The 25,018-nt window shown below is 44.2% G+C and overlaps 2 protein-coding genes across 2 annotated transcripts in view; one reads left to right on the forward strand and one right to left on the reverse strand.

Moving 5' to 3' along the window:
• klf5l (Kruppel like factor 5 like) overlaps positions 1-2,759 on the forward strand; it is a 29,760-nt gene extending 27,001 nt beyond the window's left edge. The window contains exon 4 of the mRNA XM_080483521.1: positions 498-2,759. Coding sequence (XP_080339647.1) covers positions 498-676 — 179 coding nt within the window. The 3' untranslated portion in view covers positions 677-2,759. The remainder of the gene's footprint in view (positions 1-497) is intronic.
• An 8,443-nt stretch (positions 2,760-11,202) lies between these two features.
• klf8 (Kruppel like factor 8) overlaps positions 11,203-25,018 on the reverse strand; it is a 71,096-nt gene continuing 57,280 nt past the window's right edge. The window contains exons 3-7 of the mRNA XM_080484105.1: positions 24,471-24,722; positions 24,153-24,387; positions 18,838-18,949; positions 15,182-15,321; positions 11,203-14,296 (exon numbers count right to left, since the gene is read on the reverse strand). Of these exons, the coding sequence (XP_080340231.1) occupies positions 14,115-14,296; positions 15,182-15,321; positions 18,838-18,949; positions 24,153-24,387; positions 24,471-24,722 (921 nt within the window). The 3' untranslated portion in view covers positions 11,203-14,114. The remainder of the gene's footprint in view (positions 14,297-15,181; positions 15,322-18,837; positions 18,950-24,152; positions 24,388-24,470; positions 24,723-25,018) is intronic.

A 25,018-nucleotide genomic window follows, 5' to 3' on the forward strand; every position in this document is an offset into this window, starting at 1 on the left:
TCTCCATGGCGACAGAGTCTGAGCTTTTTTCACAAAGTTGCGTTTCCGAGGGAGACGGAGTGGGAACATTTTCAAAAAGTGACGTTTTCCCGTGACTCGGACTACCGTCGTCGTGTAAACGGACGTCCAAAACACAACAACAGTTTTGCGTTTTCACTTGGAAATGTCGTGTAAATGGGGCCTTAATGACACACACACACACACACACACACACACACACACACACACACACACACACACACACACACACACACACACACACACACACACACACACACTCTTCACCTGCTGGTGATTAATGTCACTAGAAATGAAGGTGTGTCTACATGTAAACACCACAGAGGTCAGTGAAGGAATGAACTCAGGATCGACTCGCAGCAGCTTCAGGTCCAAGTTTCCTCCTTCCTGTTCTCACGTTCTGTGTTTCTTGGGAACCACGTACTGTCGAGTGTAAAGTAGCATGACTGACGTGTCCGTCCTCCGGTTCTGTGTTTCAGGAGAGAAGCCGTACCGCTGCACATGGGAGAACTGCGACTGGCGCTTCGCCCGATCGGACGAGCTGACCCGACACTACCGGAAACACACCGGCGCCAAACCCTTCAAGTGCGTGGCCTGCAGCCGCTGCTTCTCCCGCTCCGACCACCTGGCCCTGCACATGAAGCGTCACCAGAACTGACACGCACACACACGCCAGTAGAGGAGCCGGTGGACCCGACCCGACCTCCTCCGGACCCCGCTCCACGAGCCGGCACCGGGCCGAGGCAAGGGTACCGTATCTCCTGGAATACAAGTCCGACAGACGATATTCCCGGTCCAGCAGCTCCCACAACCTCCCGTCAGCTTGTTCCTTGTTTGCCTTCTGCGGTCCTGTAACGTCCTTCTGTTGTCACACAGGGACTCCTAGTGGTTCCACATGGTATGGCCAGACAAACAACTAAAACAAAGTTGGACTTATAGTCCAGAAAATACGGTACACCTCGAGCTACAAACACAAAATCATTCCTGTGCGCTGGCGGTTTTCATCCAGAGAAACAAAGACAGCAAAAGATCTTTATATGTTATTAAATGAACGTCACAGGATCGTCCTGTTTATTGACCCGAGACTCCAAAACTTCACATCCTCCTCATAACGCTCTATTCACTGCTCACGTCTCCTGTCGGCGGCTGTTTGCTCAAACACACACACACACACACACACACACACACACACACACACACACACACACACACACACACACACTACTTTCTTCCACTTTTTTAAGATTTCCTGCCAGCTTTGTTTTTTTTAAGGTATGAACTGTCAAAGGGCCGTGGACCCCCCCCACACCCCGCCTGCCCTGTAAATACTGTATATATCTGTACGTATGTGCGTGTTTATGCAAGTACAACGAATGTATTGAAATTTATACTTGACTTTTTCTTTTTTTTTTCTTCCCGTCGTTCTTTTGAATGTTTAATATTCCACATTGAAACTTCCTCCGAGGCTCTGAACGCTTTAAAAAGAAAAAAAAAAGAAAAAGAAGAAGAAGCATACTGACGATCAACTGACACAATCAGACAAACACTGTCATGGAAAAGTTAAGCACGGCCTCGTTCTGCCTGTTCCAGCACAGGTAATACCTGTCCAGCTCCGCCAGCGCAGCCATGTGCCAATGTTTGTGTTGGTGTCATGCACCCGTTTCCATGGCGACCGAGCTCCTTCCACAACCTGTGGTTTTTATTGGCTTCACACACTTTCTTCAACTTGTTCAATCCTCTTAAAAACTGCATTTTTGAGCAGGATCTGTGTGCAACAGGCCTCGCAGAGCCATTATGTAGAACAAAGTTCATTCTCCTCACTGAACGATGGACTTGTTTCGACTTGTTTATTTCATAAAGAGAATTAAAAGAAATGTAGAAGAGTAAAGTTGCATCTCATTCCAGATTAAACTTACGAAGCAGGATTTTTCCCAGGTTTTGTTTACCCTCCTGCTTCTCCAGAAAGAGCAGTTGAGTTTTTATTGCTGAACCGGTTCCTCCACCTACAGGAAAAGATGGAAACTGCAGCTTTCACGCAGGTCTCTTAACCTGAAAGTAAATAAAGTAAGAAACGGCTCACAGACGATGCACATTGCAGCAAAATTTGACTCTTACATTTGGTTTTAATAAAGGAATAGCTGCTATATGTAAAGAAAATATATATTGTAAAGGAAAAGAAAGCAGCACGTTTTAGATTATGAGCATTATTGTTAAAAACTGATTAAATAGCTATTGTTAACACACGACTTGTGATACATGCAGGGAACGTTCGTGCAAAGCTGCAACTTTTAAAATTCCAATTTTTAAAGATTTTTCTAAATGAATTTGACCCGCAAACAGCTAAACCTTACCTAAAGTCACTCTTTTAGAGATTAATTATTTTAACTGTAAACTGCATTACAGCTAAAAATCATACTTTTATTACAGATTATTTTTGTGAGACAATAGCTACACATATCATAGGCAAGTGACCCACATTACAGCTGAGTCTTATGCGAAGTAGGAATTTTAATGTTTAAAAAACACCAAAAATGTCAAACGTTTACTTCCAGTTGTTCCTCGATGAAGCTCTAACTCTTGTTGATGCTCAGGTTTTGACATCTGCAGCTAAAGATTACAACGAAATGTCATTTAAAGCCAATCTTTAGTGCATTGTAAGAAAATTAAAACCATTCCCAGCGCCTGAATATGAAGTTTTGGATAAATTTACCGACTTTTAACCATTAAAAACTCAAACCATCTGTTGTGAACACATTTCTCTTCATTTTTAATAAACACAAATGAGAATCATGTTTTATTTTCTCACTGAGACATGTAGAAATGTTTTTGTTTTTTTTAATACTTTTGAAGCCAAGAAGTCTCGGCCCTTTGGCTGCTTTGACTCTTTTCAAACTGCAGACTTGAACCTGATCCCTTGTGGAAGTTAAGGAGTCTTGATCGACCGTCTCCATGCAGTGTGTGTGTGTGTGTGTGTGTGTGTGTGTGTGTGTGTGTGTGTGTGTGTGTGTGTGTGTGTGTGTGTGTGTGTGTGTGTGTGTGTGTGTGTGTGTGTGTGTGTGTGTGTGTGTGTGTGTGTGTGTGTGTGTGTGTGTGTGTGTGTGTGTGTGTGTGTGTGTGTGTGTGTGTGTGTGTGTGTGTGTGTGTGTGTGTGTGTGAATCCTCGTATTTCAACCCTGATTGAGTCTGTTTTTGTTCAGTTTGTGTCCCGAGGAAACCAGTTCTCCGTCTCTCTGCGACCTCCCGCTGTACATACCTGGAGCTTCACCACAAGACTTTGTAAATATTTGTTTTATTCTCTGTTGTAATATGATTTTTTTTTTCTTCTTTTTTTTTTTTAACTAAGGGGATTTTAGATCGGTTGTAACTGAGTTTGTTTAATTTTTATTTTTTTTTGATACTTCATGTGTGCGAGAGAAATGTCAGATTGTTTATGTAAACGTTAATGAGAAGAATGTTGTTTTTTGTGTGTGTTTGGTTGGTTTGTTTTGTGCAGAAATGACAATAATGAAAAGAATAAAAAAGATTCATAAATCAGGAAAATGGCTTGTTTGGTTTTGGTTAAGACAAAAGTTTAAGCTCAGCTTTGATTGTTTTATTTTATAATCACCTAATAGAAGTTCTTTTCCCGCCTTTTCGGAGGGGGGGGGGGTTCTTCAATGTTTTTTCTTGTTTCCTCTTTTTTACTTTTTTCTATTTTCCTTTTTATGTTTTTTTCTTTTTTATAAACTTTCTTTTTTTCCCTTTTTTCTTCAGTATCTTTTTTTCCAATTTGACAACTACTTTCACATTTTTTTTATGTTTTTCTTTTCTTTTTTTTTTAATAAATGAAAGAAGTGGGATTCAATTCAATTTTATTTGTAAAGCGCTAAATCGCATCAACAAACATCTCAAAGCGCTCTTACAATGATAGAGTACAACAGAACCCAACTAAACCTTTCCAAAGCAAGCAGATGTAACAAGCAACAGTGGAAACCAGGAAAAACTCCCTCGCATGGAGAGAAGTTCATAAGAACTCTGACAATTAATCGACAGTTTTAACCAACTTCAATCGTAAAAGAACTTTACACTATTATAGCTATATATACTTCTGACAGTACTTAAACTTTAATAGTATAAACAGTGAGGGCCAGTGTGTTTCCCTCTGGTTGCCCTTCCCCCTCCCAGGATCGACTTCACCTCCCTGGAGCCTTTAAAAACTTCATGAATGGAAGAAGCCGTGTTTGTCCACAGTTGAGTTGTTGGCGGTTCACGCAGCGCGGCGATGGAACCGAAGACTCAAGAGCAGAAGGTTCCTGCTTTGCAGCGCTTCAAGTCAGTTACATCTCATGTCAGGCAGGATAGAGTTAATGAAAGGTGTGAAACTTTGTTTGGATTTCGGAACAAGAACAGATTGATCCAGTTTTAGAGGGTGAGAGGGAAAGACACGGTGGATAAACCAGCAGAACAGGCGCTGACTCACGAAGCAGTGATGGAAATTTACTTGAGCCGAAGCTAAAGAGATAATTAAATGACGACGCATTATTAAGGAAGAGGAGCTAAGATGCTTCAGTCACATGGAGAAACCTTTACTGAATTCAGCGAGAAGTGGGCTCAGTCATTAAGCTCAAGTTAAAGCCGCTGTTCTAAAGTCGTTCCACAAGCAGATCGTCCAGCGGTCTTTCATTTTGCATACATTTGTACCTCCACCAACGCTTTGTACGTATGTGTATATTTTACCAACCTTCCACAAATATTTTCAGGGATGAATTCTCATCATCCAAGGACCAATCCATTAGATTTTGGGACGTTAAAATCAAACTGTTTCCAAATAAATCCCCAAAAAAGTGCAAAAAAATGTCCCATAGAAAGCGGATGGGAGAGGTACCGCATGGAGGAGGTCAAAGGAGATCAGCGCCTGTTGCCGTGGAGACGGTCCCTGCTCAGTGTTTCACAGTGATGTTGCTACCTGACCTAGCTAGTTAGCATTGATATGAGCTAATGGCTATCATGCTAGCGATGCTAACTCTGTTCTGCAAACAAATGTGTCATTGTTGAAGGTTCAGCGCTCTACCGAGTGTAGCTCTAGTTCATTTATCCGCACACCACGCTGATTTTCAAAAATAAAGTAAAATAACTAAAACTGCTTGAATTGGCAGAAATAGGCATTTTTTATGATTGATAAAATGTCTAAAGAAAATACTCAATATTACTTAAAAGAACATTGAAAATCGTTAAACTAAAGTGATTTTTTCTTTTTTCAGGAAAAGAAAAAAGGGAAAAAGAAAATGGAAAAAAAACAAGGTGAAGAAAAAGAACAAGACAAAGGGAAAGAAGATTCTACACAGATTTAATCTGAGCTATGTTTTCCTTTCGTTTCCATGGAGACAGACTTTTCAGAACTGAGGCTCCGAGCACCGTTGTTGCGTTAACGAACGTCCGAAACGCAGCCAAGGTTTTCTGTTTTCACTTGAAAACCTTCATGTGCTTCAGCAAAACCAAACCTGAACCTTTAGGAAGTAAAAACTTTAAACACTTTATTGTCGTTAGTGACGGTTTTGTTTAGTCTTTTGCTCAGCGTCAGTCCCATCCTGTCTGAGAGATAAAGAATGTAAGAACGGTGAGAAACCCAGAGAATAACTTCTCTGCTTGGGTTCCGTCGCTCCCCGGGAGTTGGTGATTCCTGCTCTTCCTCGTGTGATGCTGCCGGTGAAAAGACGACGGAACTGCCAACGACACAAAAGCAGCGGCTGCTTTGAACGGAGAATGAAAAAGTCAACGATTAAGCAAGAAGAATGAGAGGGAGCATGAAGGTATGGAGGCCGAGGGCGGAGGCTGAGGGCGGAGTCTCGACGGAGCGCTCAGCTGGCAGGGAAAGTAATTATTATGTTTGTGCCAAGATGCTTTCAGCGCCGAGCCGCAGAGATCGGCCTCGTCGCCAACGGCAACGCCCTGAACTTCTGCAGAGAAGGATTCTATAATACATAGTTCTATTCGTGCTATTTAACCCGTCAGTCCAATAGATCCTCTTCGACTAATGTCAAAAATTCTCTCATCGATGGTTTGTATAGTTATTTTATTTTATTTAAAAAAGGTGGTCAAAGTCAGTATCCCTCGATGACTGATGCGAAGGGATGTATTGAGTTTGTACTTCTTTCTTTTTTAATGTTTTATCTTACGATTTAATCTGAGGCGTTTTATTTCACGAGTGCTTTCATTCGTGCAATTGTGACATTTGGGCCACATTTCAAGTAAGAACGCGTCGTTTCAGAAAAGTTTGTTGTTTACACGACAACGTTTCAGGTAAAAACACCATGTTTATTCATTGTCGCTTCAGAAAAGTTTTGCATTTAGACAATGGGTTTGCATCGTTTCAGAAAAGTTGGTCATTTCCACGACAACGTTTCAAATAAAAAATGCATCGTTTGAGTATTGTTTCACAAACGTTTCACGTTTACACATTTGAAGTGAAAATACGGCATTTATGCGTTGTTGTTTCAGGAAACTTTTGCATTTCCACTGCAACATTTTGAAAACATTCCCGCAAAAAATTAATAGATAAAAAAACCCCACTGAAAACAATGTAGTGAGCATGTTGGGCCACTAGTGGGTGCTGTTGGTTGCTTTTGCAATGAATCCACACACATGCAGCAGAATGTAACGGGCTCTAAACATCAACAATGGAAGAACACGGACATTCTAGTGGACAGACCACCAAGTTGGATTGTTATTATGGTGACTGTCAAAATAAAACTACCAAGTCCCAGGAGAATATGGACTGGGAGTCATGACACCACGGAGGAAACACTGTTCTGATTGTCTCTACTGAGCATGTGCAGAACAACTACCCACTGAGCAAGCAATGTCCAAGACACGTCGTGTGTCCCGGCCGTAATCTGGACGTCTTTTTGACACCAGAACTAGTTGACAAATGACATAGAAATAAAATGACGGACATCTAAGACACTTTCATCAGTTGAAAGGTCACAAGCTGTGTGTTCAGTCCAACTGCCTGTATAATTATTGATTTGTCATTGATCATGACGGGCAGGAGGAGACAGGATGTGAAGTTTAATGAACGATGTCTGACTTATGACCATTTATTGTTTTAGTCACAAGACATTGAACCTTTCAGGTCTCCACAGAGACACTCACCACTTTAATAACCTTTCATCTTGTGAACTATGTACATGAGGAAAGCATTGTCATGGTCAATTATCTCATTGGTGCACTGATTAGTGCTCTCGCCTCACAGTCAGGAGGCTGTGGGTTCAAATCCGGCCACAGATCTTTGTGGTATTTACATATGAGTTTCCGCCCACATTCCTGAAACATGAACATGATTGTACTTTATAATGCCAAATTGCTGCTGAGTGTGTGTCCTGTGAAAGACTGAGGACCCGTCCTCATTCCTTTTGAAACATATTTTCATATGACATCTAGAAAAGACGACCAGACAACGTCTAAGACACTTTCATTCTGGCCCCTCTGAGTACGTCTTCGGGATTTATAGCGGTCCGGTCTTTAAGACGTGTTTTGGGCTTTTTGCTCAGCGGGTACTGACTATGGCAGTGGTGGACATGCACAGGAGCTGCGCTTCAGAAAAGTTGTGTATTTTCCTCCGTCTCCACAGAGTCAGAGTGTTTTCGGAAAGTTGTGTCTTCAGTGGGATGAATCTTTGCCAAGTCGCCTTCATCCCTCAGCGTCTCCTCTCTCGCCTCACAGCAGCTCGAGTCGGTCGGACAAGTTTTAACAGGAGTTTTACTGCTGCGACTCTGGAATGAGCAGCGAGCGGAGCACCACGATCCAACTCGGTCGCCCGTCCACGAGAATGTTCCTGTTCTGCTGTTGTCAGTGTTTAGAACCCGTTGTTCTGTGCTGCGTGTGTGTGTGTGTGTGTGTGTGTGTGTGTGTGTGTGTGTGTGTGTGTGTGTGTGTGTGTGTGTGTGTGTGTGTGTGTGTGTGTGTGTGTGTGTGTGTGTGTGTGTGTGTGTGTGGTTTCATTACAAAAACAAACAACATCACCAACTCGTGGTCCAACATGAAAACTGCATCGCTGTGAAAACATTGACGTGTAAACGCAAAAGTTTCTTAAAATGAAAAAGGGAAAACTACGTTTTCACTTGAGCCATAGTGCAAATGGGGTCTGAGATTACTGAGTACTTCAGGTAGTTACAGATCCTGCTTTAAAATCTTATGGTATCTTGAAGTAAAAAAGGCAGCCACTCATATTTCATAGAAGTCTGAATTACTTCGGTCACAGTTTCCCCACCATTCAGTGTGTGTGTGTGTGTGTGTGTGTGTGTGTGTGTGTGTGTGTGTGTGTGTGTGTGTGTGTGTGTTCAGATCAGAACATCTGGAGATTAAATCCACTTTGTATCCCTGCGGCCGGTACTCTTCCGCCCTCTAGCGGCTCCTCCGGTCGATGCATGAACCTGAACCTGTCACAGTTGAAGGATCAGCACCGTGGACGTCTTCATGCTCGCTCACAGGAAGTTCACTGACTGTCTCTTCTTGTAGAACTTGTTGTTAAAATCCTGGAGATACTTAATATCACAGTATATAGATGGTTACTAGTTTTTGTTCATTTAAACTTTATTAACCACATAAGTCTTTACAAATATGTGAGTGAAGCATATAGAAGCAGTCACACAGATATAATGACTGAAGGTTCTGTAACTTGTCTTTATTTACATCTGCATTATAAAGCATCTTCCTCCTCTAACATCAAGATTATAGAGCAACTTTATCCTCTAACATCCAGATTATAGAGCATCTTCTTCCACTAACATCAAGATTATAGTCCATCTTCCTCCTCTAACATCCAGATTATAGAGCATCTTCCTCCACTAACATCCAGATTATTAAACATCTTCCTCCAACTCTGATGTGACTTCAACTGACATTCAGATTATACCCTCTGTGGCCACTAGATGTCACTGTATGTTCAGAGAAAGCTCCCACAGGAAACCCTCCATTAAATCTGGACATGGTGAAAAACATGAGTTTCATGTTTCTTTTTCTTTCGTGATGCATTTCTTGTCGGACGCCACTCATATTCCAGAAACTACGGTTATTTTTCTCTCATTTCAAATTGAGGATCTGGCGATTGAGAAGCAGAACACAGGAAGCAACAGAGACGTCAGGCGTTAAACTGCACCAAAAACATTTTTTATTCTATAAAAGAAGAAAGAACGGAGGGGGAAATAATCACAACTGTACAGGGAGAAACTGACTTTTAAACACCATGAGTCACAGTATCAAAAAGCTCACGTTTTCCTCACTGATCTTTACACATTTGTTCTGTACAAATACAAAAAAGAAACAAAAACCAAAATATTATTAATCGTATTATAATGATAACTGCATTGCACTGAGTAAATATAGTACTGGCCCATAAGTTACTGCATTCAATAGAAAGTAGTGAAAGTGGTGGGTTGGTGGTGAGCGGAGGCACTCGTGCACAGTCGTGAGCTCTCGTCCCGTAGAGCGTTTCATCGTCGGCGTAGAGGGAGCGTTCCCGCTTCCCGCCACGCTGCGCAGACGGGAGGAACACTGAGGACCACGACGAAAAGAACTAAAGAAGGAAGAAAAAAAAGAGAAAAGCCAGCGCACGCGTGCACGAGTCTCCCTGCAGCGTCTCGGATGTCGGAGGAAAGATTCCGTCCACGTTTGCGTCAAATAAGGGTTAATTTTGTGTGTGTGTGAAATTCAACCAGTCATCCAATCCCATCGGTGTGCTTATAAAGTAAAAGGACGCTGTGGTGTCAAATTACACATATAATAGATATACATATGCTCCGGAGGGGGAACTCGTGGCTAAGATGGTGCAGCTCGTGCAGCTCGTGCAGCTGGGAAATGGGAACATTTCCTAGTTAGAAGTGAAAATTTGCCGGTGGAAGCGACTGACGCTGCGCTAATTTCACCGTAACTGCTGTAACCTCATGAAAAACTGTTTTTTTTTAATACAATAAAAGAGATAATTTACCAACATCCTGATGTATTTATCCATTTTCCCAGTTGCTCTTAAACGCACCACTATAAATATATATATATATAACTACTTTAAAGGGTCATTTTGCTTTTGTCTTTCAATATAATTGTCTTAGCATGTGTTCTTATTTATTAAATCTTTAGATATCTCTGTTCATTAAGCCAGATAACAGCTAACGTCTACATTCGCTTTAAAATCTACCAACCAAAACTTTGTGTCTTTGTTTAGTTTTTTTGCCGCGTCCGATCACCGCGGCTGTACACGTGATCGACGTTAATCACCATGGATTTCTATCAAATGTAGCACCTGAGTCCGTTACTATAACCTTGTGTGACCTTTTCATGACACGTTAGTTTTTCCCTGCTAAAATGAAATCCACGATTAAAAAAGGGTGAAAACACACGAGCGTGTTTCGATAATCGACGATTTTCTGTTTTTTCTTCTTCTTTTCGAAACGCTTTCTCGGAACACCGGCTTGGCTTGAGCCGACGTGGGCCGTGTCCTACTTCGCTCGCACACACTCCGCGTTCTGGCGTGTCTATTTTAAATCGGCGGCGGTAAAAGTGTTTCCTCTCGAAGGTGATTCTTCCTCCCACTGTTTCACACACACACCGACATGCTCACCAACGTCACTACAGGAAACAAGAAGGATACTCTCCATGCAACACGAGTGTGCACAACACAAGTGGGACCTTTTTTTTTTTTTTTTCCTTTAAGAAACTACAAAACAAATGTATTGGATTAAAAGAGGGTGGGGAAAAAACACGTTTCATCGAACCAACAGAGCAAAAAACAAAAAAAAAGAAAGAAGAAAAGATGTTTTTTTTTTCACATTATCTAGTCAGTGTTAAAAATAGAAATTCACCCGTTACATTTACTCTGCACTTTTTGATTATATACAGTTATGTACATGGATTTCTCTTTAATTATTTGTCATTGTCCTTAATGTCTTTATCAACAGTTTACAAAAAAAAGAAAAATTGCAATCAAATGCATATACTCTTCTAGAAAGATGTGCTTAGTAACTTTTTTGTTTTTTTTTGTTGTTTTAACTTGAAGCAGAGGGGATGTTAAGAGAAATGGGAACGTTGCATTAATCTGCACTGCAAAAAAAAATAATAAAAAAGACAAAATCCTTCAAAATGAGAAATTGTGTTAATTTTAACGCAGAAATACGTTGTTGTGTTTTTTAATCCAGATTCTGCTGACATGGATTTTGTCTTTTTTTTTTTTTTTTTTTTGCAGTTCTGCAGACTAACACAACTGTCTTCCCCGTCCACGGCATGCAGTCCGCTCACAGAAAGGTCTGCACGTCCACCTCGCACTGGGAAAAGTCGATGTCTTCAGTTTGCTCTGGCTTACTCGCTTCTGCTTTCTTTTCTTTTTTGTGACCCTGCAGCTCGATCCGCCGAGCGCGCCCGTCCTCCCGTCGAGCTCATGTCGGCGTCTCTCTGCGTTTTCTTGCATAATAATCGATTTCGAGTCCAGACCGGGAGTGTTGAAGAGTTGAACGCCCCGGGAGTAGAAACGCCAGTGAGCAGAGCACTTGAGTTCCCCGTGGTTTGAATCCCAGGCGTTAACGGACCCTGACGGCCCGACACAGTGCCTGGTGTCTCCCAGAACCGCCGACAGACGACCGACACTCGGAGTGGCTTGTTTTCCTGCTCCGAATCTACAAATCTCGATCGTATTTATGCTCACGAGTAAGGTTTGATGTCACTCAGAATTATGACCACATTTCAGAGAAAAAGTCAAGAAAAATCTGAATTTTCTGTCTAAATCGTAAAATTTAAGGCGATGCCAATCTTGTGCATTAGGTGGCGACACTGAGTCACAACATCTTCCAGTCTGATCTCAGCCCAGATTACAAATATGGGATTTTTTTTTAATTAAAGTAACAGTCTAAAGTTTCACGTCATTTCTATTAGATTGAAGAGAGACGTCTCGTTTAGTTGATGCACCACCTTCTGGCACAAAGTGGAATTACAAAGCTGTTTGGCTGGTACATATTTCTGACAACACCTGACCGCCCACAGATTATGACGTTAATCTTACTGACCTGGTAATGTGCTCGAACATAACTGAGAATCACAATGAGATTCTTTTGTCAAATTTGTTGTAATACCAATATTGTGCGTTAGGTGGCGACACTGAACCACGCTAACGTCCAGTTTGATGGACTGACGGTGTATTTTGTCGGAAAGGGCAGTTGTTGCTTCTTCACTTGTTAGACTGAGTTCAGACTGGATGGTGGACTAATGCACCCCCATGTGGTGAAAGGTGGTATTAAAGGCATTCCAGGACTGGTGCGTTAGTACATAAAACAAAAGTAGAGTTTTAGTTCATCTTTGATAGCTTTAAATAAACATTTTGAATATTTATGCCCATAAATTACAATATTTTATTGTTAAAACAAATGTGGATTTTTGTGGATTGTTTTCTGAACGACATTAAACAAGGAAGTCTGAAGGAGGATTTGCGTTGACGTCGTTCCTCGGCGGTTCTGGTTTCGCCCTTACAGATTGACTTCAGTTATTAAGGCTCAACGGGCAAGAGGTAAAAGAACGACAAGTGCCCGGAACACACACTCGTACAAATCTTAAATTCTGATTATGTGTTTGTCTCAAAACATGCACGCACACACACACGCACGCACGCACACACACACGCACACACACTCACGCACACAAACACAAACACACACACACACACACACACACACACACACTCCTCTGCTCCCTGGGCGAGAGGTCTCACTTACTCTCAGGATATTTGTGTCTCCTCTCTTTTTTTCACAGCCTCAGAGAACAACTAAACCATCTGACGTAGTTTTTTTTTTTTTTGACAAGGCGTAATTCTGTTTTCAGAGCTCAATCTGGCAAAAAAAAAAAAAAAAAAGGCGGGGGAGGGGAATAAATGAACCAAAGGCCTTATTCTGAACAAAACAGCAACACGTTTAAAAGCAAATACTGAATCGGGGAAGGTGTGTGCAGGAGGCAGGGAGGAAACACAACGAGGCGATCGACACGATAAAAAGAAACTGTAGAAAGTTCACAGTCTTGTAGCTCCCTGTACCGAGGCATGATGGGAGGAGGTGCGGGTGGTGATGGAGGAGACGGCGGCCATGGTGGACGTCACCTCAGCTGCTCTGAAGACAATGCTGTTTTACTTTGTGTGCGTTTTATTAATTTCGGAGCCTGGAACTCAAACATCCACGTAATTTCACGCAACTATTTCCAGCCACAGAAGAGCCACTTTGCTCTGAATCACACAAAAACGTGATTTTGAAGTCAAACTGAAAACATAACCTTGAAAGCGGCGCTATGTAAGACCGTCTGTCCTCCGGGTGGCGGCGGTGAGCACAGCTCGATCTTTGTTTCTCCTTAATAGTCGCTGATCTAAAAGTGTTGGGAAGCACTGCTTCTTCATCCTTGTGACTCACGACACCGCCTGCTGGTGGAAAGTGGTACTACACGAACGGGCGACCTGGGGCGAGCTGGTACGGGGTAAAAGGTTGCTCTTTTCTAATACTAACCTGAGATTTCGTATCGTCTTATTTATTAGATGTTTTATAATATTGCTCCTGAATTCGACGATGATTTGCGGTAAAGTTTCCCAATAACCTGATTGGATCTTTGGAGTTCAGCTCTGCTTCCCAAAAAAATCCTTCTTCTTTTAACATCCGAACCCCCGATATGTACGCAACTTTCATGTTTTATCCAAAAAGAGCAGCTGAAGTGATGTCTGGTTCGAGATACTACGTAGAAATTGAAATGTTAGTCCTGGTAGCTCCTCCTCCTCCTCCTCCTCCTCCTCCTCCTCCTCTTCGTCAGATGGATGCATTTGGTGGATGGATGAACTGCTGGATTTCACCCTTCGCTCTTCCATTTCGTGAGTCTTTTCAGGGGTGGACGGTGACAACAGAACAACAGAGTCCTGTTACTTCGAAGACCAGGAAGTTTACATCCCAACCTGTGGGCGTGGCTTAAATCCAGCGGGGGGGAGGGGGGGGGGGGGGGGGGTCTCCAGTACAGGATGTGCTGTGAGGGAAATCAAAGGGGTCGATGGTAGTTTTTCAACGTGGGGGTTGGGGGGGGGGGCCGTCCTGCGTGTTGGGGGTGAGGGTTCACATCATTACGTGGCGGCGGCGGTGCAGCGACAGGTGGTCGGACCGGGAGAAGGAACGGTCGCACTCGGTGCAGCGGAACGGTTTGATTCCTGTGTGCTTACGGAAGTGCCGAGTCAGCTCGTCGGAGCGGGCGAACCGCCAAGTGCAGCCTTCCCAGGTACAGTGGTAAGGTTTCTCTCCTGGAGGAGGAGGAGGAGGAGGAGGAGGAAAGGAGGAGGAAAAGTTAGACAACGATTTCAGGTGAAAATACTCATTTGTAGTTGTGTTCTAGGTTTCTGGTTACACAACGACGACATTCGGAGCCACTGGAACACACAACTTTTTGAAAACGGCTCCCAAGGTGGAACCTGTTGAAAGTTCAGGGGTGTGAAACATCTGCAAGAGGCTCCAATCCCACCAAACCACCAAGCTAATTGAAAGATATATATATATATATTAAAAAATTAATTCCTGTGAATAGCAACACAACTCAACACTGAGACCTGAGCTGAGATTTCAGTGAAGCTGCCATGATGGAACCAGCATTCGCCTCAAAGCCACGCTGTCAGGGTGAGTTTGTAAAAATACCCACAATGCAACAGTTATACATATTATTTTATTCCTTTTCACACTTTATTGTATTTACCAGCAGAAGGTTCCAGTAAAATTGGCTTTATGTTGAGATTGTTGACATTTTCCGTAGCAACTGTTTGTTGTGTTGCAGAGTATAAATGATGAAAATGTCGATATTTTCACAAAATGAAAACCTTAAAGTTTAAATTTAAAGGTTATTACGGCTCTATTTTACCATTCAAGGTGAAATTGGGCCGTTGAACTGAAATGCGTTTGACACCCCAGTAATAGTTCATGAGAAATCTGCGTTTCCTTCTCAGTCATTGTCTTAAAAGTCAAAAGGTTATGACGTATAAACACAAAAGATTCCATGTAACAACAACAATAAAAACCATTAAGCAGGTTGGAAAGTTCAAAATCGACCAAAATCCTTAGTTTTTCCGACGGGACAGATTTCTCTGTCGGTTTCAAGACAAAGTTGTAACGTCCAGTTTCCTGTAAAACAAACCGACCTGTGTGTATCCTCCGGTGGGCTTTGAGGTGGGAACTCTTGGTGTAAACTTTTTTACAGCCTTCGTAGTCACACATGTGGATCCGCCGCCTCTTGATGTCCGGAGAGTCCGGATCGACCGGCTCCAGGTCCATCACCGACCTGAAACCCGGAGGACGCAGTCTGTTTTAATGATAATCATTTCCCTTTTTGTCTGACGTCTTTTCTTTGAATTGCACAGATAACCGAGCACAACGTTACCCTCGGCTCACTATGAAGTAAAGAGTACATTGGCTTCTTCATCAGCACATTTGGACCTTTTCTCAACATTCAAGCTTCGTTTTTTTTTTCTATATATATTTTCTCAAAAGTGACTTTTTTTTCTCAACTTTGAACAAGATTCTTTATTGATTTTTCTATTTCCAAAACAAGCCAGATTTAGGTGAGAAGCTTCTTTAAGCTAAAACTAAATCTCTTCCTTCTTTCTTTCATGGACTAAACGATTGACACGGTGTGTTTTTGTCTCCTTGAGCTCGTTTAAAACCTTCTCTGGCCACCAGGGGGCGTCAGAAAGTCACCGCTCGACACAGCAGCTCCATCAGTGTATTCACTCTCACTCTCACGTTTTCATCCTTCCTCACAGAGTGTGATCATACACTCATTTCTTCATCCTCCTGACTCTGTTTCTATTCAGTATCAGGCTGATTTTGCTGAAATATTCCAATGTAACATCTTTTTAAAGATTCTCAGAGTGTGAATAAAGTTTAAAAAAAAAAAGAAAATCTGATCTTCAGAGCTATTTTACAAGGAGGTGTGACGGAAAGCTGCATTACGTAAGCTTGTTTACACCCCAGTTCTGGGACAGCCCTGCCCAGCAACACACACACACACACACACACACACACACACACACACACACACACACACACACACACACACACACACACACACACACACACACACACACACACACACACACACACACACACACACACACACAGAAAGACTGTGTTTGTGTCTATTCGACGCCGTCTCTCTCTCTCTCTCTCTGAGTGTCTCTGTCACAAACCAGATTACAGCACTAAAGCAACCGTCCCGGCCCACGCCCTGATCTGCGCCTCCAGCCGGGCGGCTGCGGCCTCGCCCTCACCCTCTGGGTGTGGCAGCAGCTCGCGCTGGACTCGATGGCGGCGAACGCTCTGGACATTCACACACACACACACACACTGTGAGAGGCACACCGACCGTCACAGGTAGAAACTACCTTTTTACAAACCTTCTCACTTTCCTTAAGAGGACCAAATGTTCTCAAAACACACACACACTCACACACACTCACTCACACACACACACACACGCTTGTCTTCCTGCGTTACAGTCCAGGAGTCTCCAGTACTGCTGTATGGAGGGTTATATAAGGTTATATAAGCATCCAGTCATGGCGGAGCTGCAGTAATGTAATTAGTCAGGAGCCTGCAGGCGAGGGAGGTGACCCACACAACACCAAATTTCCCATAAAACCCTGCTGCGCATTAGCGTCTCTCTCTCGCTCTCTCTGGCCCTGCTCATTATGGACGCCGCAGTCCGCTGACATCACGCGAGGACCCTGGATTTTCTGTTCTGTCAACAGTTTCAGCAACGTCTGATTTAAGGCCTTTCGGCGGCCGCAGAGGAAAGACAACAACGGTGAGAAAATCGAGTAACATCTTTGGTCTTTGGCTCTAAATCGGCGGTCCTTCGTCGCACCGTGAGACCGGTTCAACGGCGGCCGACGATCAAAGACAACCCGCGATAAAATTCAGTGTCAGAAATTTGGTGTGATGGGAAATAATATGATGTGATGGGAATAAATGGGAACGTGGACATCTCCACAGAAATCTGGGAGTCGTTCCTAACAGACCAAGGAGTGGAACTTAACATTTATACTGTATCGGACATGCATGATCCCAAATTAAACTTGCAGTGAAAAATCCCTGACTGGCGGGTGGGGGTGGGATTACAGCGGGCGGGTGTGCGTCATTTATCTTATCTTTGTAGTATAATGCTATTTTGGTTTCACTGTTTGTTTGTGTTTTGTTTTGTTGAATTATTTTTATTACTGTTATCACAATGACCAATTGTACCTAATTTCATTACTATTGCTGTTTGTATTTTTCCTTTTCATTCCCTATTTTCTGTACCTTATGAAGTTAATATAATCTTGTTTCACTGCATTTTATCTTTCTATGTTATGGACTTATATGAGGGAAGCAATAAAAATTGAAATGAAAAAAAAAAAAGAAAGAAATGATTGTGATGGTGACTCCTGCTGCGACTCTAACTGACCAGTAGAAATGCAGTATGAAAAGATGTGAACCCAAATAGATGCTTTGCGGCTACGATGGCATTACTCGTTAAAACAATTGTGGGAAATGAACAAAAACTTTTTTAGGGTTTCTCTCCAAACACAAAGTGCGGCGAGGGCGAGGGCGAGGGCGAGGGCGAGGGCGAGGGCGAGGGCGAGGGCGAGGGCGGGGGCGAGGGCGGGGGCGAGGGCGGGGGGGCGAGGGCGGGGGCGAGGGCGAGGGCGGGGGCGGGGGCGGGGGCGAGGGCGGGGGCGAGGGCGGGGGCGAGGGCTGCGTTCATGCTTCACCAGTTTCTTTTTTGAGCAATCACATCGACTCACGCACATCGTAGGCTGCGATTCACCTTGTTTTCATCATGCAACCTGAGCAAACTTTCCATCGTGGTTGAAGCCATTTGAATCACGAAGTACAGTGTGGCGAGCTACTTATAAGATTGTTTCAATCACCCAGTTTTGAGCTGGTCCTACAAATGAGGTCTTACGGTGGTTTTATACGTTTTCCTTCACTGCAGTACCAGGACTGACCACTAGGATGGCAAATCTGCAACGTTAATCCAAAAGCTGAAATTCTAAAGCCACAAAACACACGCAAAAGTGAAAAACCTGCAATTATTGGGCCGTTTTAAAGTCTCCGAGGTTTGACTGAAGGCAGGTTAGAGTTTGACATGTTCTTATCACGAGGAGGAATGTTGTCACACTTTCTGTCGGGTCGATGGCCGGGCCAACAAACACTGGACTTTAACATCACAGCTGATGTCTTAAAGTGCAACGGGGACGTTTATGACTCTCCGAGTTACAACAAGGTGGTGCAGTGTTTCGCACTGTCACCTGACAGAGAGGTGGTTCCAGGTCCAAATCCAGGCTGAGGTCATAGTGAGCAAAGTGTGCATGTTCTTCCTGTCACTCTCTGGGTTTTCTCAGGCGTCTTTGAACAATATGGACGGACAGATGGATGGTATTTCAGTAAATCACATCTATGTTGTACTTCTTTCTGCTTGTATTGAAGCTGAGGAAAGTCATTCCGTTTGACCGACGATGGCTTGTTTTTATTAGACTCAATATTTTATAATTTGTCGGTAAACTCAACTGCTATTGTGATGCTAAGATGCTGCTCTGGTTTGAAATGGTAAATAATGAAGATAAAGAATGTAACGTGTAAGAAAGAAAGAAAGATAATCTAATGAACATTTTTTAATAAAAATTTACATTTGAAATGGTATAAAATCTGCAATAAATGAGTCTCTTTCATCCCCCGTTGTGCAGGATTTTATAGATTTTGTATTATTGTGAAAGGAGAGGCACGGGTGTGACGCTCCGGGTGTTTCTGGACTCACCCTGCGTCGATGCTCTGGGCGCTGAGTGACGCCGACCCGGACTCCGTACCGCTCTCTGCATCGCTGTCGCTCTGGTACTCCACTGGAGACGTGGAACCCGGCTTGATACGAACTGCAGAGGGAGGAAAGACGGGGGGGGGGGGGGGTGGACAAGAGGCGGGAAACGGGGGAGATGAGGAGGGGTCGGAGGGACAGAAGAGAACAGCAGGGGGTTAACAACTTAACAGCGATGCTGGATTCCAACAATTTAACAAGACAAAGACTTTCAGCGTGTGTGTGTGTGTGTGTGTGTGTGTGTGTGTGTGTGTGTGTGTGTGTGTGTGTGTGTGTGTGTGTGTGTGTGTGTGTGTGTGTGTGTGTGTGTGTGTGTGTGTGTGTGTGTGTGTGTGTGTGTGTGTGTGTGTGTGGTGAGGTGTGGTCTGCCAGTCTGCAGAATTAATGGATCAAATTCAGGCTGAATTTCTCTGCATGACTAATTCTTTCTTCATCTTCGTCCAAAATGTCCCAACAAGTCTCCAGTTCCTTTCTTTCCTTCTCTCCATCCTCTTTCACAAAGTCGAAGCAGGCGAACGGCGATGCGAACAGATGTTCACGCTAACTCGCCCAAACTCGCAGACAATGCTAATTAGCAATTACGTGGAAGACAAATCTCTGGGGGCGATCGCTGGTCGTTCTCAAGGTTTTGGCAAGCTGGTACGATTCCACCGCGTCCTGATTTCTCAAAAGGAAGAAGAAAACTTCAAACGGAGGCGTTTGTTTGCCTCATGCTCTGCGGGGAAACATGCGACACTCGCGTTTCCCTGGATGAAGGACTTCGTGTTCACTTCAGCCAACCAGGTCACACGACTGGTTCAGTTTCAATAAAGCAATATTTGCTGCAAGCAGCCGAACAGGTTCAGGAGACATTAGGCGTTCTCAGTAAATCTGGGCGCTTTGGTGAATTTTAGCTCATTTATTTCCATCCTTGTGACTCATATCGTTTAAATGCAGTAATTAAGGTTGTATTGTAAGTTGGGTTAAAATAAATTGATGGCATTTGATACTAATCATGCGAATGTATGGTGACTTCCTGCTGTTTACACCTTTTTAGAAAAGTGTTGCCGTCGAACCGCAAAATTGTTTGTTTACATGGAAACAGAAGAAATGTCAAATTATGCAGTTAGCATGCCACGCCACTAGATGGCGACGTTGCTTGTTTTGGCATTAAAACCACACACACATGCAGCAGAGAACCATCCACTATAAACCCCAACGAGGGAGAACACGGACAAGTTGGGTTGCTAGCAGCGTTTTAGAAAAGTTCCAACGTTTTCCCGCGTTCACACACCAACGGAGACTTTACCATTTTTTGGGGGGTACGCTTATGAGTATTTTTCCAAGTTTGCAATTTTCCTCATTGTCATGTACAATCCTCACTATGGAATCTACTTCGAATTAATGATCAAACCTTCAAACTATCACTCTCTACTGCCACCCACTGCACGAAAGTGGCATTACCTAAAGCTGCACACCGCACCTTGAATATATGCAAATAAATCCCTCCAAAGTGAGTAAAACAAAACAAAGAAGTTCAGGTGAGTTGAGGATGCTGAGCCTCTTCATACCGGCTCTTCTGGTTTCTTCTTTCATGCTCAATGGAAAATAACGACAAAACCAACAATAACAAAGCGTCTTAAAAAAGAAAAAGTAAACTCCGGCTTGTTGTTCCTGCAGAGCTTGTGCAGAATGACGTGATTGAAGCATCACTGCGAGGCGTGGAGTAAAAACCAGCTGCTTCTCCGAGCTCCTCCGACGTCGCCGCCACCAGCCGCCGCTCCGTTTCCAGACGCTGAAATGAGCAGAGCTGTCACCCGCTGCTGCGAAAGCTCCGCTAAACGCTCTCACTGCTGGCTTAATGTGACGTGATGCAACGTGAAACGTGAAGTTTAGTCTGCACGTTGGTCAGAGAGGAATCTAAACACGAGGCATGAAGTGTCTGTAACTTCCTGTTGGACCAAATAAGGAAACTAAAAGAAACGTTTTGTGGAGGACAACTAATGACAGCAGGTTGAAGTCATTCAGAAAGATTAAGGCGGCCAAGTAACCGAAGCATCTTCTAACGGTGTGTGTGTGTGTGTGTGTGTGTGTGTGTGTGTGTGTGTGTGTGTGTGTGTGTGTGTGTGTGTGTGTGTGTGTGTGTGTGTGTGTGTGTGTGTGTGTGTGTGTGTGTGTGTGTGTGTGTGTGTGTGTGTGTGTGTGTGTGTGTGTGTTTAAAAGCTGTGACTCTGCTGGAGCACCTCACATAACTCCATCAGCTCCAGTTTTTCCTGAAGGATTCAGTTAAAATGTCCGGGGTTAGTTTGTGTGAAACGTTCCTGTGGACCAAAAAGGAAACGCAGAGGACTCTTGAAACCTTATATAAAGGACTCACAGCCGAACGCAGCAGGTTTAACCCTTTCACAAATCCTCCAAAAAGGATATCCTAAACACGGTATGACACAACAACTTCTGGCGTGTACCGAAACGTCACAGACAGGTGAGGTCAAACCGTCCGTGAGCGTCTTCAGGCCACCTTGTGCTGGTGAGTGAGGACGTGCAGGGTCGACTCCCGGACCGGCTTCACCTCACAGCAGTTTGTCCAGCGGGCGGAGGCCTGTTTTCACAAACGTGCAGCTTCCCCCCTGTTTTGCTCAGGGATGGATTACACCTCCTCTCACCTCTTCATTCATCGTGGGTTTAACAGGAGTCACTGAGATCGCTGAGTGTTAAAGCAGTTCAAGCACAGCTGGAGAAAACGTGACTTCTGACAGCGAGAAAACACTTCCACACCCAGAAGGTGCAAAAGTACTTTGTATTTAGTTCTGAAATGTACTCAACTACAGAGGGACTTTAAATGGGTCATAATATGCAAAATTGACTTTCTAATGGTTTTCCAACAGTACTAATCGTCCCCATACCTGGACTGACGCCCCAGAAGTGAAGACAGTCTGTCCTCTCTCTCCCTGGCTTGTTTCAGTTTTTATAAAGTGTGTTGCTCCAACCAGCCAATCAGATATCAAACCATATTTAGTGTCATCAGGGGTTTAGCCAATCCCAATCAAGGTAGGCCCTCCCTTTGACTCCTCCCACAATTAGGCAGCTCTGCTCTGGCACATGGCACCACGAGAGGAAGTACTTCCTCCTCTTCCAAAACTGGGCATGTGTGGGCGGAGCCAGTCCAGCTTACACAGACACAGCAGATTCTGAATGCAGCTCCTATGATCCAATATTCAAATGAAATGAAAAGCGCAACTTTGAATACAACTTTTTTTTGGACCAACAAGACCCATGTTAAGTATTCAAAAGACTGGATAATATGACCCCTTTAAACTCATTTTCACCAATTTTCCCTAGAACAACCTGCTATTAGGTCTGGGAGTCATGACACTCTGGAGGAAACGTTGTTCTTATGGTTCATCTACTACCAGTTACTATAATTGTGGTGCTCATGCTCAGTAGCAGCGTTTCAGGAAAGTTGCATTTTCCACCGAGACAGAGTCAGAGCATTCTCACAAAGTTGGATTTTCCACAATTTCCATGACTACAGAACCTGAGCATTTTCGAAAAGTTACACCTTGGGAGCTGTTTTTAAGAAGAAAAGAAAGAAAAACACTCCAGAAGATAATGTGAACAATCAGAGCAGAAAAGACTTTCAGACCTGAGACAGTACATCGCAGAAAGTATTTCATAATAAAGTGTATAATGACACACAAGTTACAAAGAATGACAGATCATCATCTGTGAAGTAACCAACATGTAACTCTATCCACCCAGTGCAACAGCTGCACCTTCCTCTTTAAGTCACAAGACTCTACCTCGTCAAATAACTCAAAAATAAAAATCAACCCACGACGTTTGGAGCATTTCTCCTCTGTTGGACAGGAATATCAATCATCTGGCACATACGGGGAGCCTGCAGACTGACAGAGATGGACGGAGAGCAGACAGGCGGTTAGCGTAACGTCCCACAGCAGCTCCCCGAGGACACACACTGATCTCCTGAGAGACGCGACGCGACGCGAGCAGCCGCCGCAGAGCCGCGACCGAACCACCGAGGGTGTGACAGTGACGGACTGACGGGGAGACGAGCCTCCGCTAATCCAACGCCCGGCTCGGAAAGCTTCTCCAAACCGAAGCGGCTCTGCAGAGAGGGTTTAAAGGAACCAGCTCCGGTGCCGGGTACTGTCCCGATTTAACCCCACTCGGTGGACTCAGAGACGGAATGAAAACTGGTAAATGAGTCAGAACCACAGAGATCACATGATTATTGTCAGAATCTAAGTGGGATTGTTGAAACACTGATTTGGGCTCATTTTAGGCCCCGTTCAGACGACAAGGTATTTAAGTGAAAACGTAAAACTTTCTTCGCGTTTTGATCGTTTAGACGACAAGCCAGGGAAAACACAACTTTTGAAAATGCTCCGACTCCATCTCCATGGAAACGGGACGATGCAATTTTTCTGAAACGCTGCTAATGGTCATGTGCACCATCGCCGTAGTAACTAATACTTGTGCACATGCTCAGTAGAGACAATCAGAACAATTTTTCCCCCCGTTGTGTCATGACTCCCAGTCCATATTCTCCTGGGACTTGGTACTTTTATTTTGACAGTCACCGTAATAACAATCCAACATGGTGGTCTGTCCACTAGAATGTCCGTGTTCTCCCGTTGTTAATGATTATAGCTCATTGTTCTCTGCTGCTTGTGTGTGTGGCTTCATTACAAATACAAACAGCACCAACTAGTGGTCCAACAAGCAAACTACATAGGTTTACTTGAACCCTAGACCTTCTTGCTGTGACGCGAGAGTGCTAACCACTGCGCCACCATGTGGTTTTTAACCCTTCAAGATATTGAATCTCTAGTAGACGTTTACGATGAAGATCTAGGTTGATGAGGATTATTGGTTTCCTGGCTCTGTGGAAGACATTTTCCTCATGAGGAAACAGGAAGTCGACGAGCAGCAAGTCCGTTCAACCTTTAGTGTGAACTTTGTTAGTTTTTATGGAGGATGCTCTTCATGATGCAACGGGATTCGAACCTGGTCCCCCACTGAAGGTCAAGACTAAACTCAGCAGGTAGCATTAGCATTAGCAGAAACAAGTTGTGGATTAACGTAATAACGACTGAAGAATGGCACCAGAAGTTCCCTGGTTCGAATCCCTCTGCTGACGCACGGCCCTTAACCTGCCACTGCTCAGGAACGGCATTCTGGGAGACGTGCTGGTGACACGACTCAGCCAAAATCCACGACAGTAACTTGATTACTTTTCAAAGACGTTTTCAAAGCCTCACCTGAGCCCTCTGAGCGTCCGTCGCTGCCTATGAGCGGCACTGTGATGGCGGCCGTGGCGACGCCGTCAGTGGGCATGGTGGTGTAGACCACCGGCAGGGACTGCACCACCACCGGGATGGTCTGCAGCTGGCCCACCTTGCTGGGCATGCTGACCGACGGGATGGTGTGAATGACGTGGAGGATCTGCTGGCCGCCGGCGCCCTGCGTGGCCAAGATGGAGCCCGGCGAGAGGACCTGGAGGGGCGAGAGGTGGACGGGTGAGGACAGCAGAAGAGGGTTCGACCTGTTAAAAGAAAGATGGCGGCGCTGGGTGTTACCATGGAGCCTATGGATTGTACCGCGGAGGGGACGGGCGTGGCGGAGAGGCTGGGCTGGATCACCGCGTTGCCGGGCGCCAGGCTCACTGTGGTGCTTGTGGCAGAAATAGAGCGTGGTTTGTTGAGCGACAGGTCGACGGGTTCCGTCTGGTCCTCGGTGGGACCGGACCGAGGCGACGAGGGCTCCGACTTGCACTCCAGCTTGACCTTCATGTCTGCTGGCTGTGAGCAGTCATCACCTACATGCGCCTGCTGGAGACGAGAGGAGCACAGCGACACACGACATTAAAAAAGATCATCCACATGGGCTCAGCTTTTTTCAGTTTTTAAAACTGAGTCACGACCACAAAGTTAGTTGCATTAATGTGACCAATACTTAAATAAACAGCGATCTTTGGTTATCAAACATACCTCAGCCCCGTTTACACGGCAACGATTTCAAGTGAAAACACAAAACTTTAGTTCTGGACGGTGCTCGCAGACAGTGAAACTGCAACGTTTTGAAAACGGCTCCCGAGGTGGAACTTTTTGAAAATGCTCCGTCTCCG

This window comes from Lipophrys pholis, assembly GCF_963383615.2.
Source record: "Lipophrys pholis genome assembly, chromosome: 16".
Classification (NCBI taxonomy): domain Eukaryota; kingdom Metazoa; phylum Chordata; class Actinopteri; order Blenniiformes; family Blenniidae; genus Lipophrys; species Lipophrys pholis.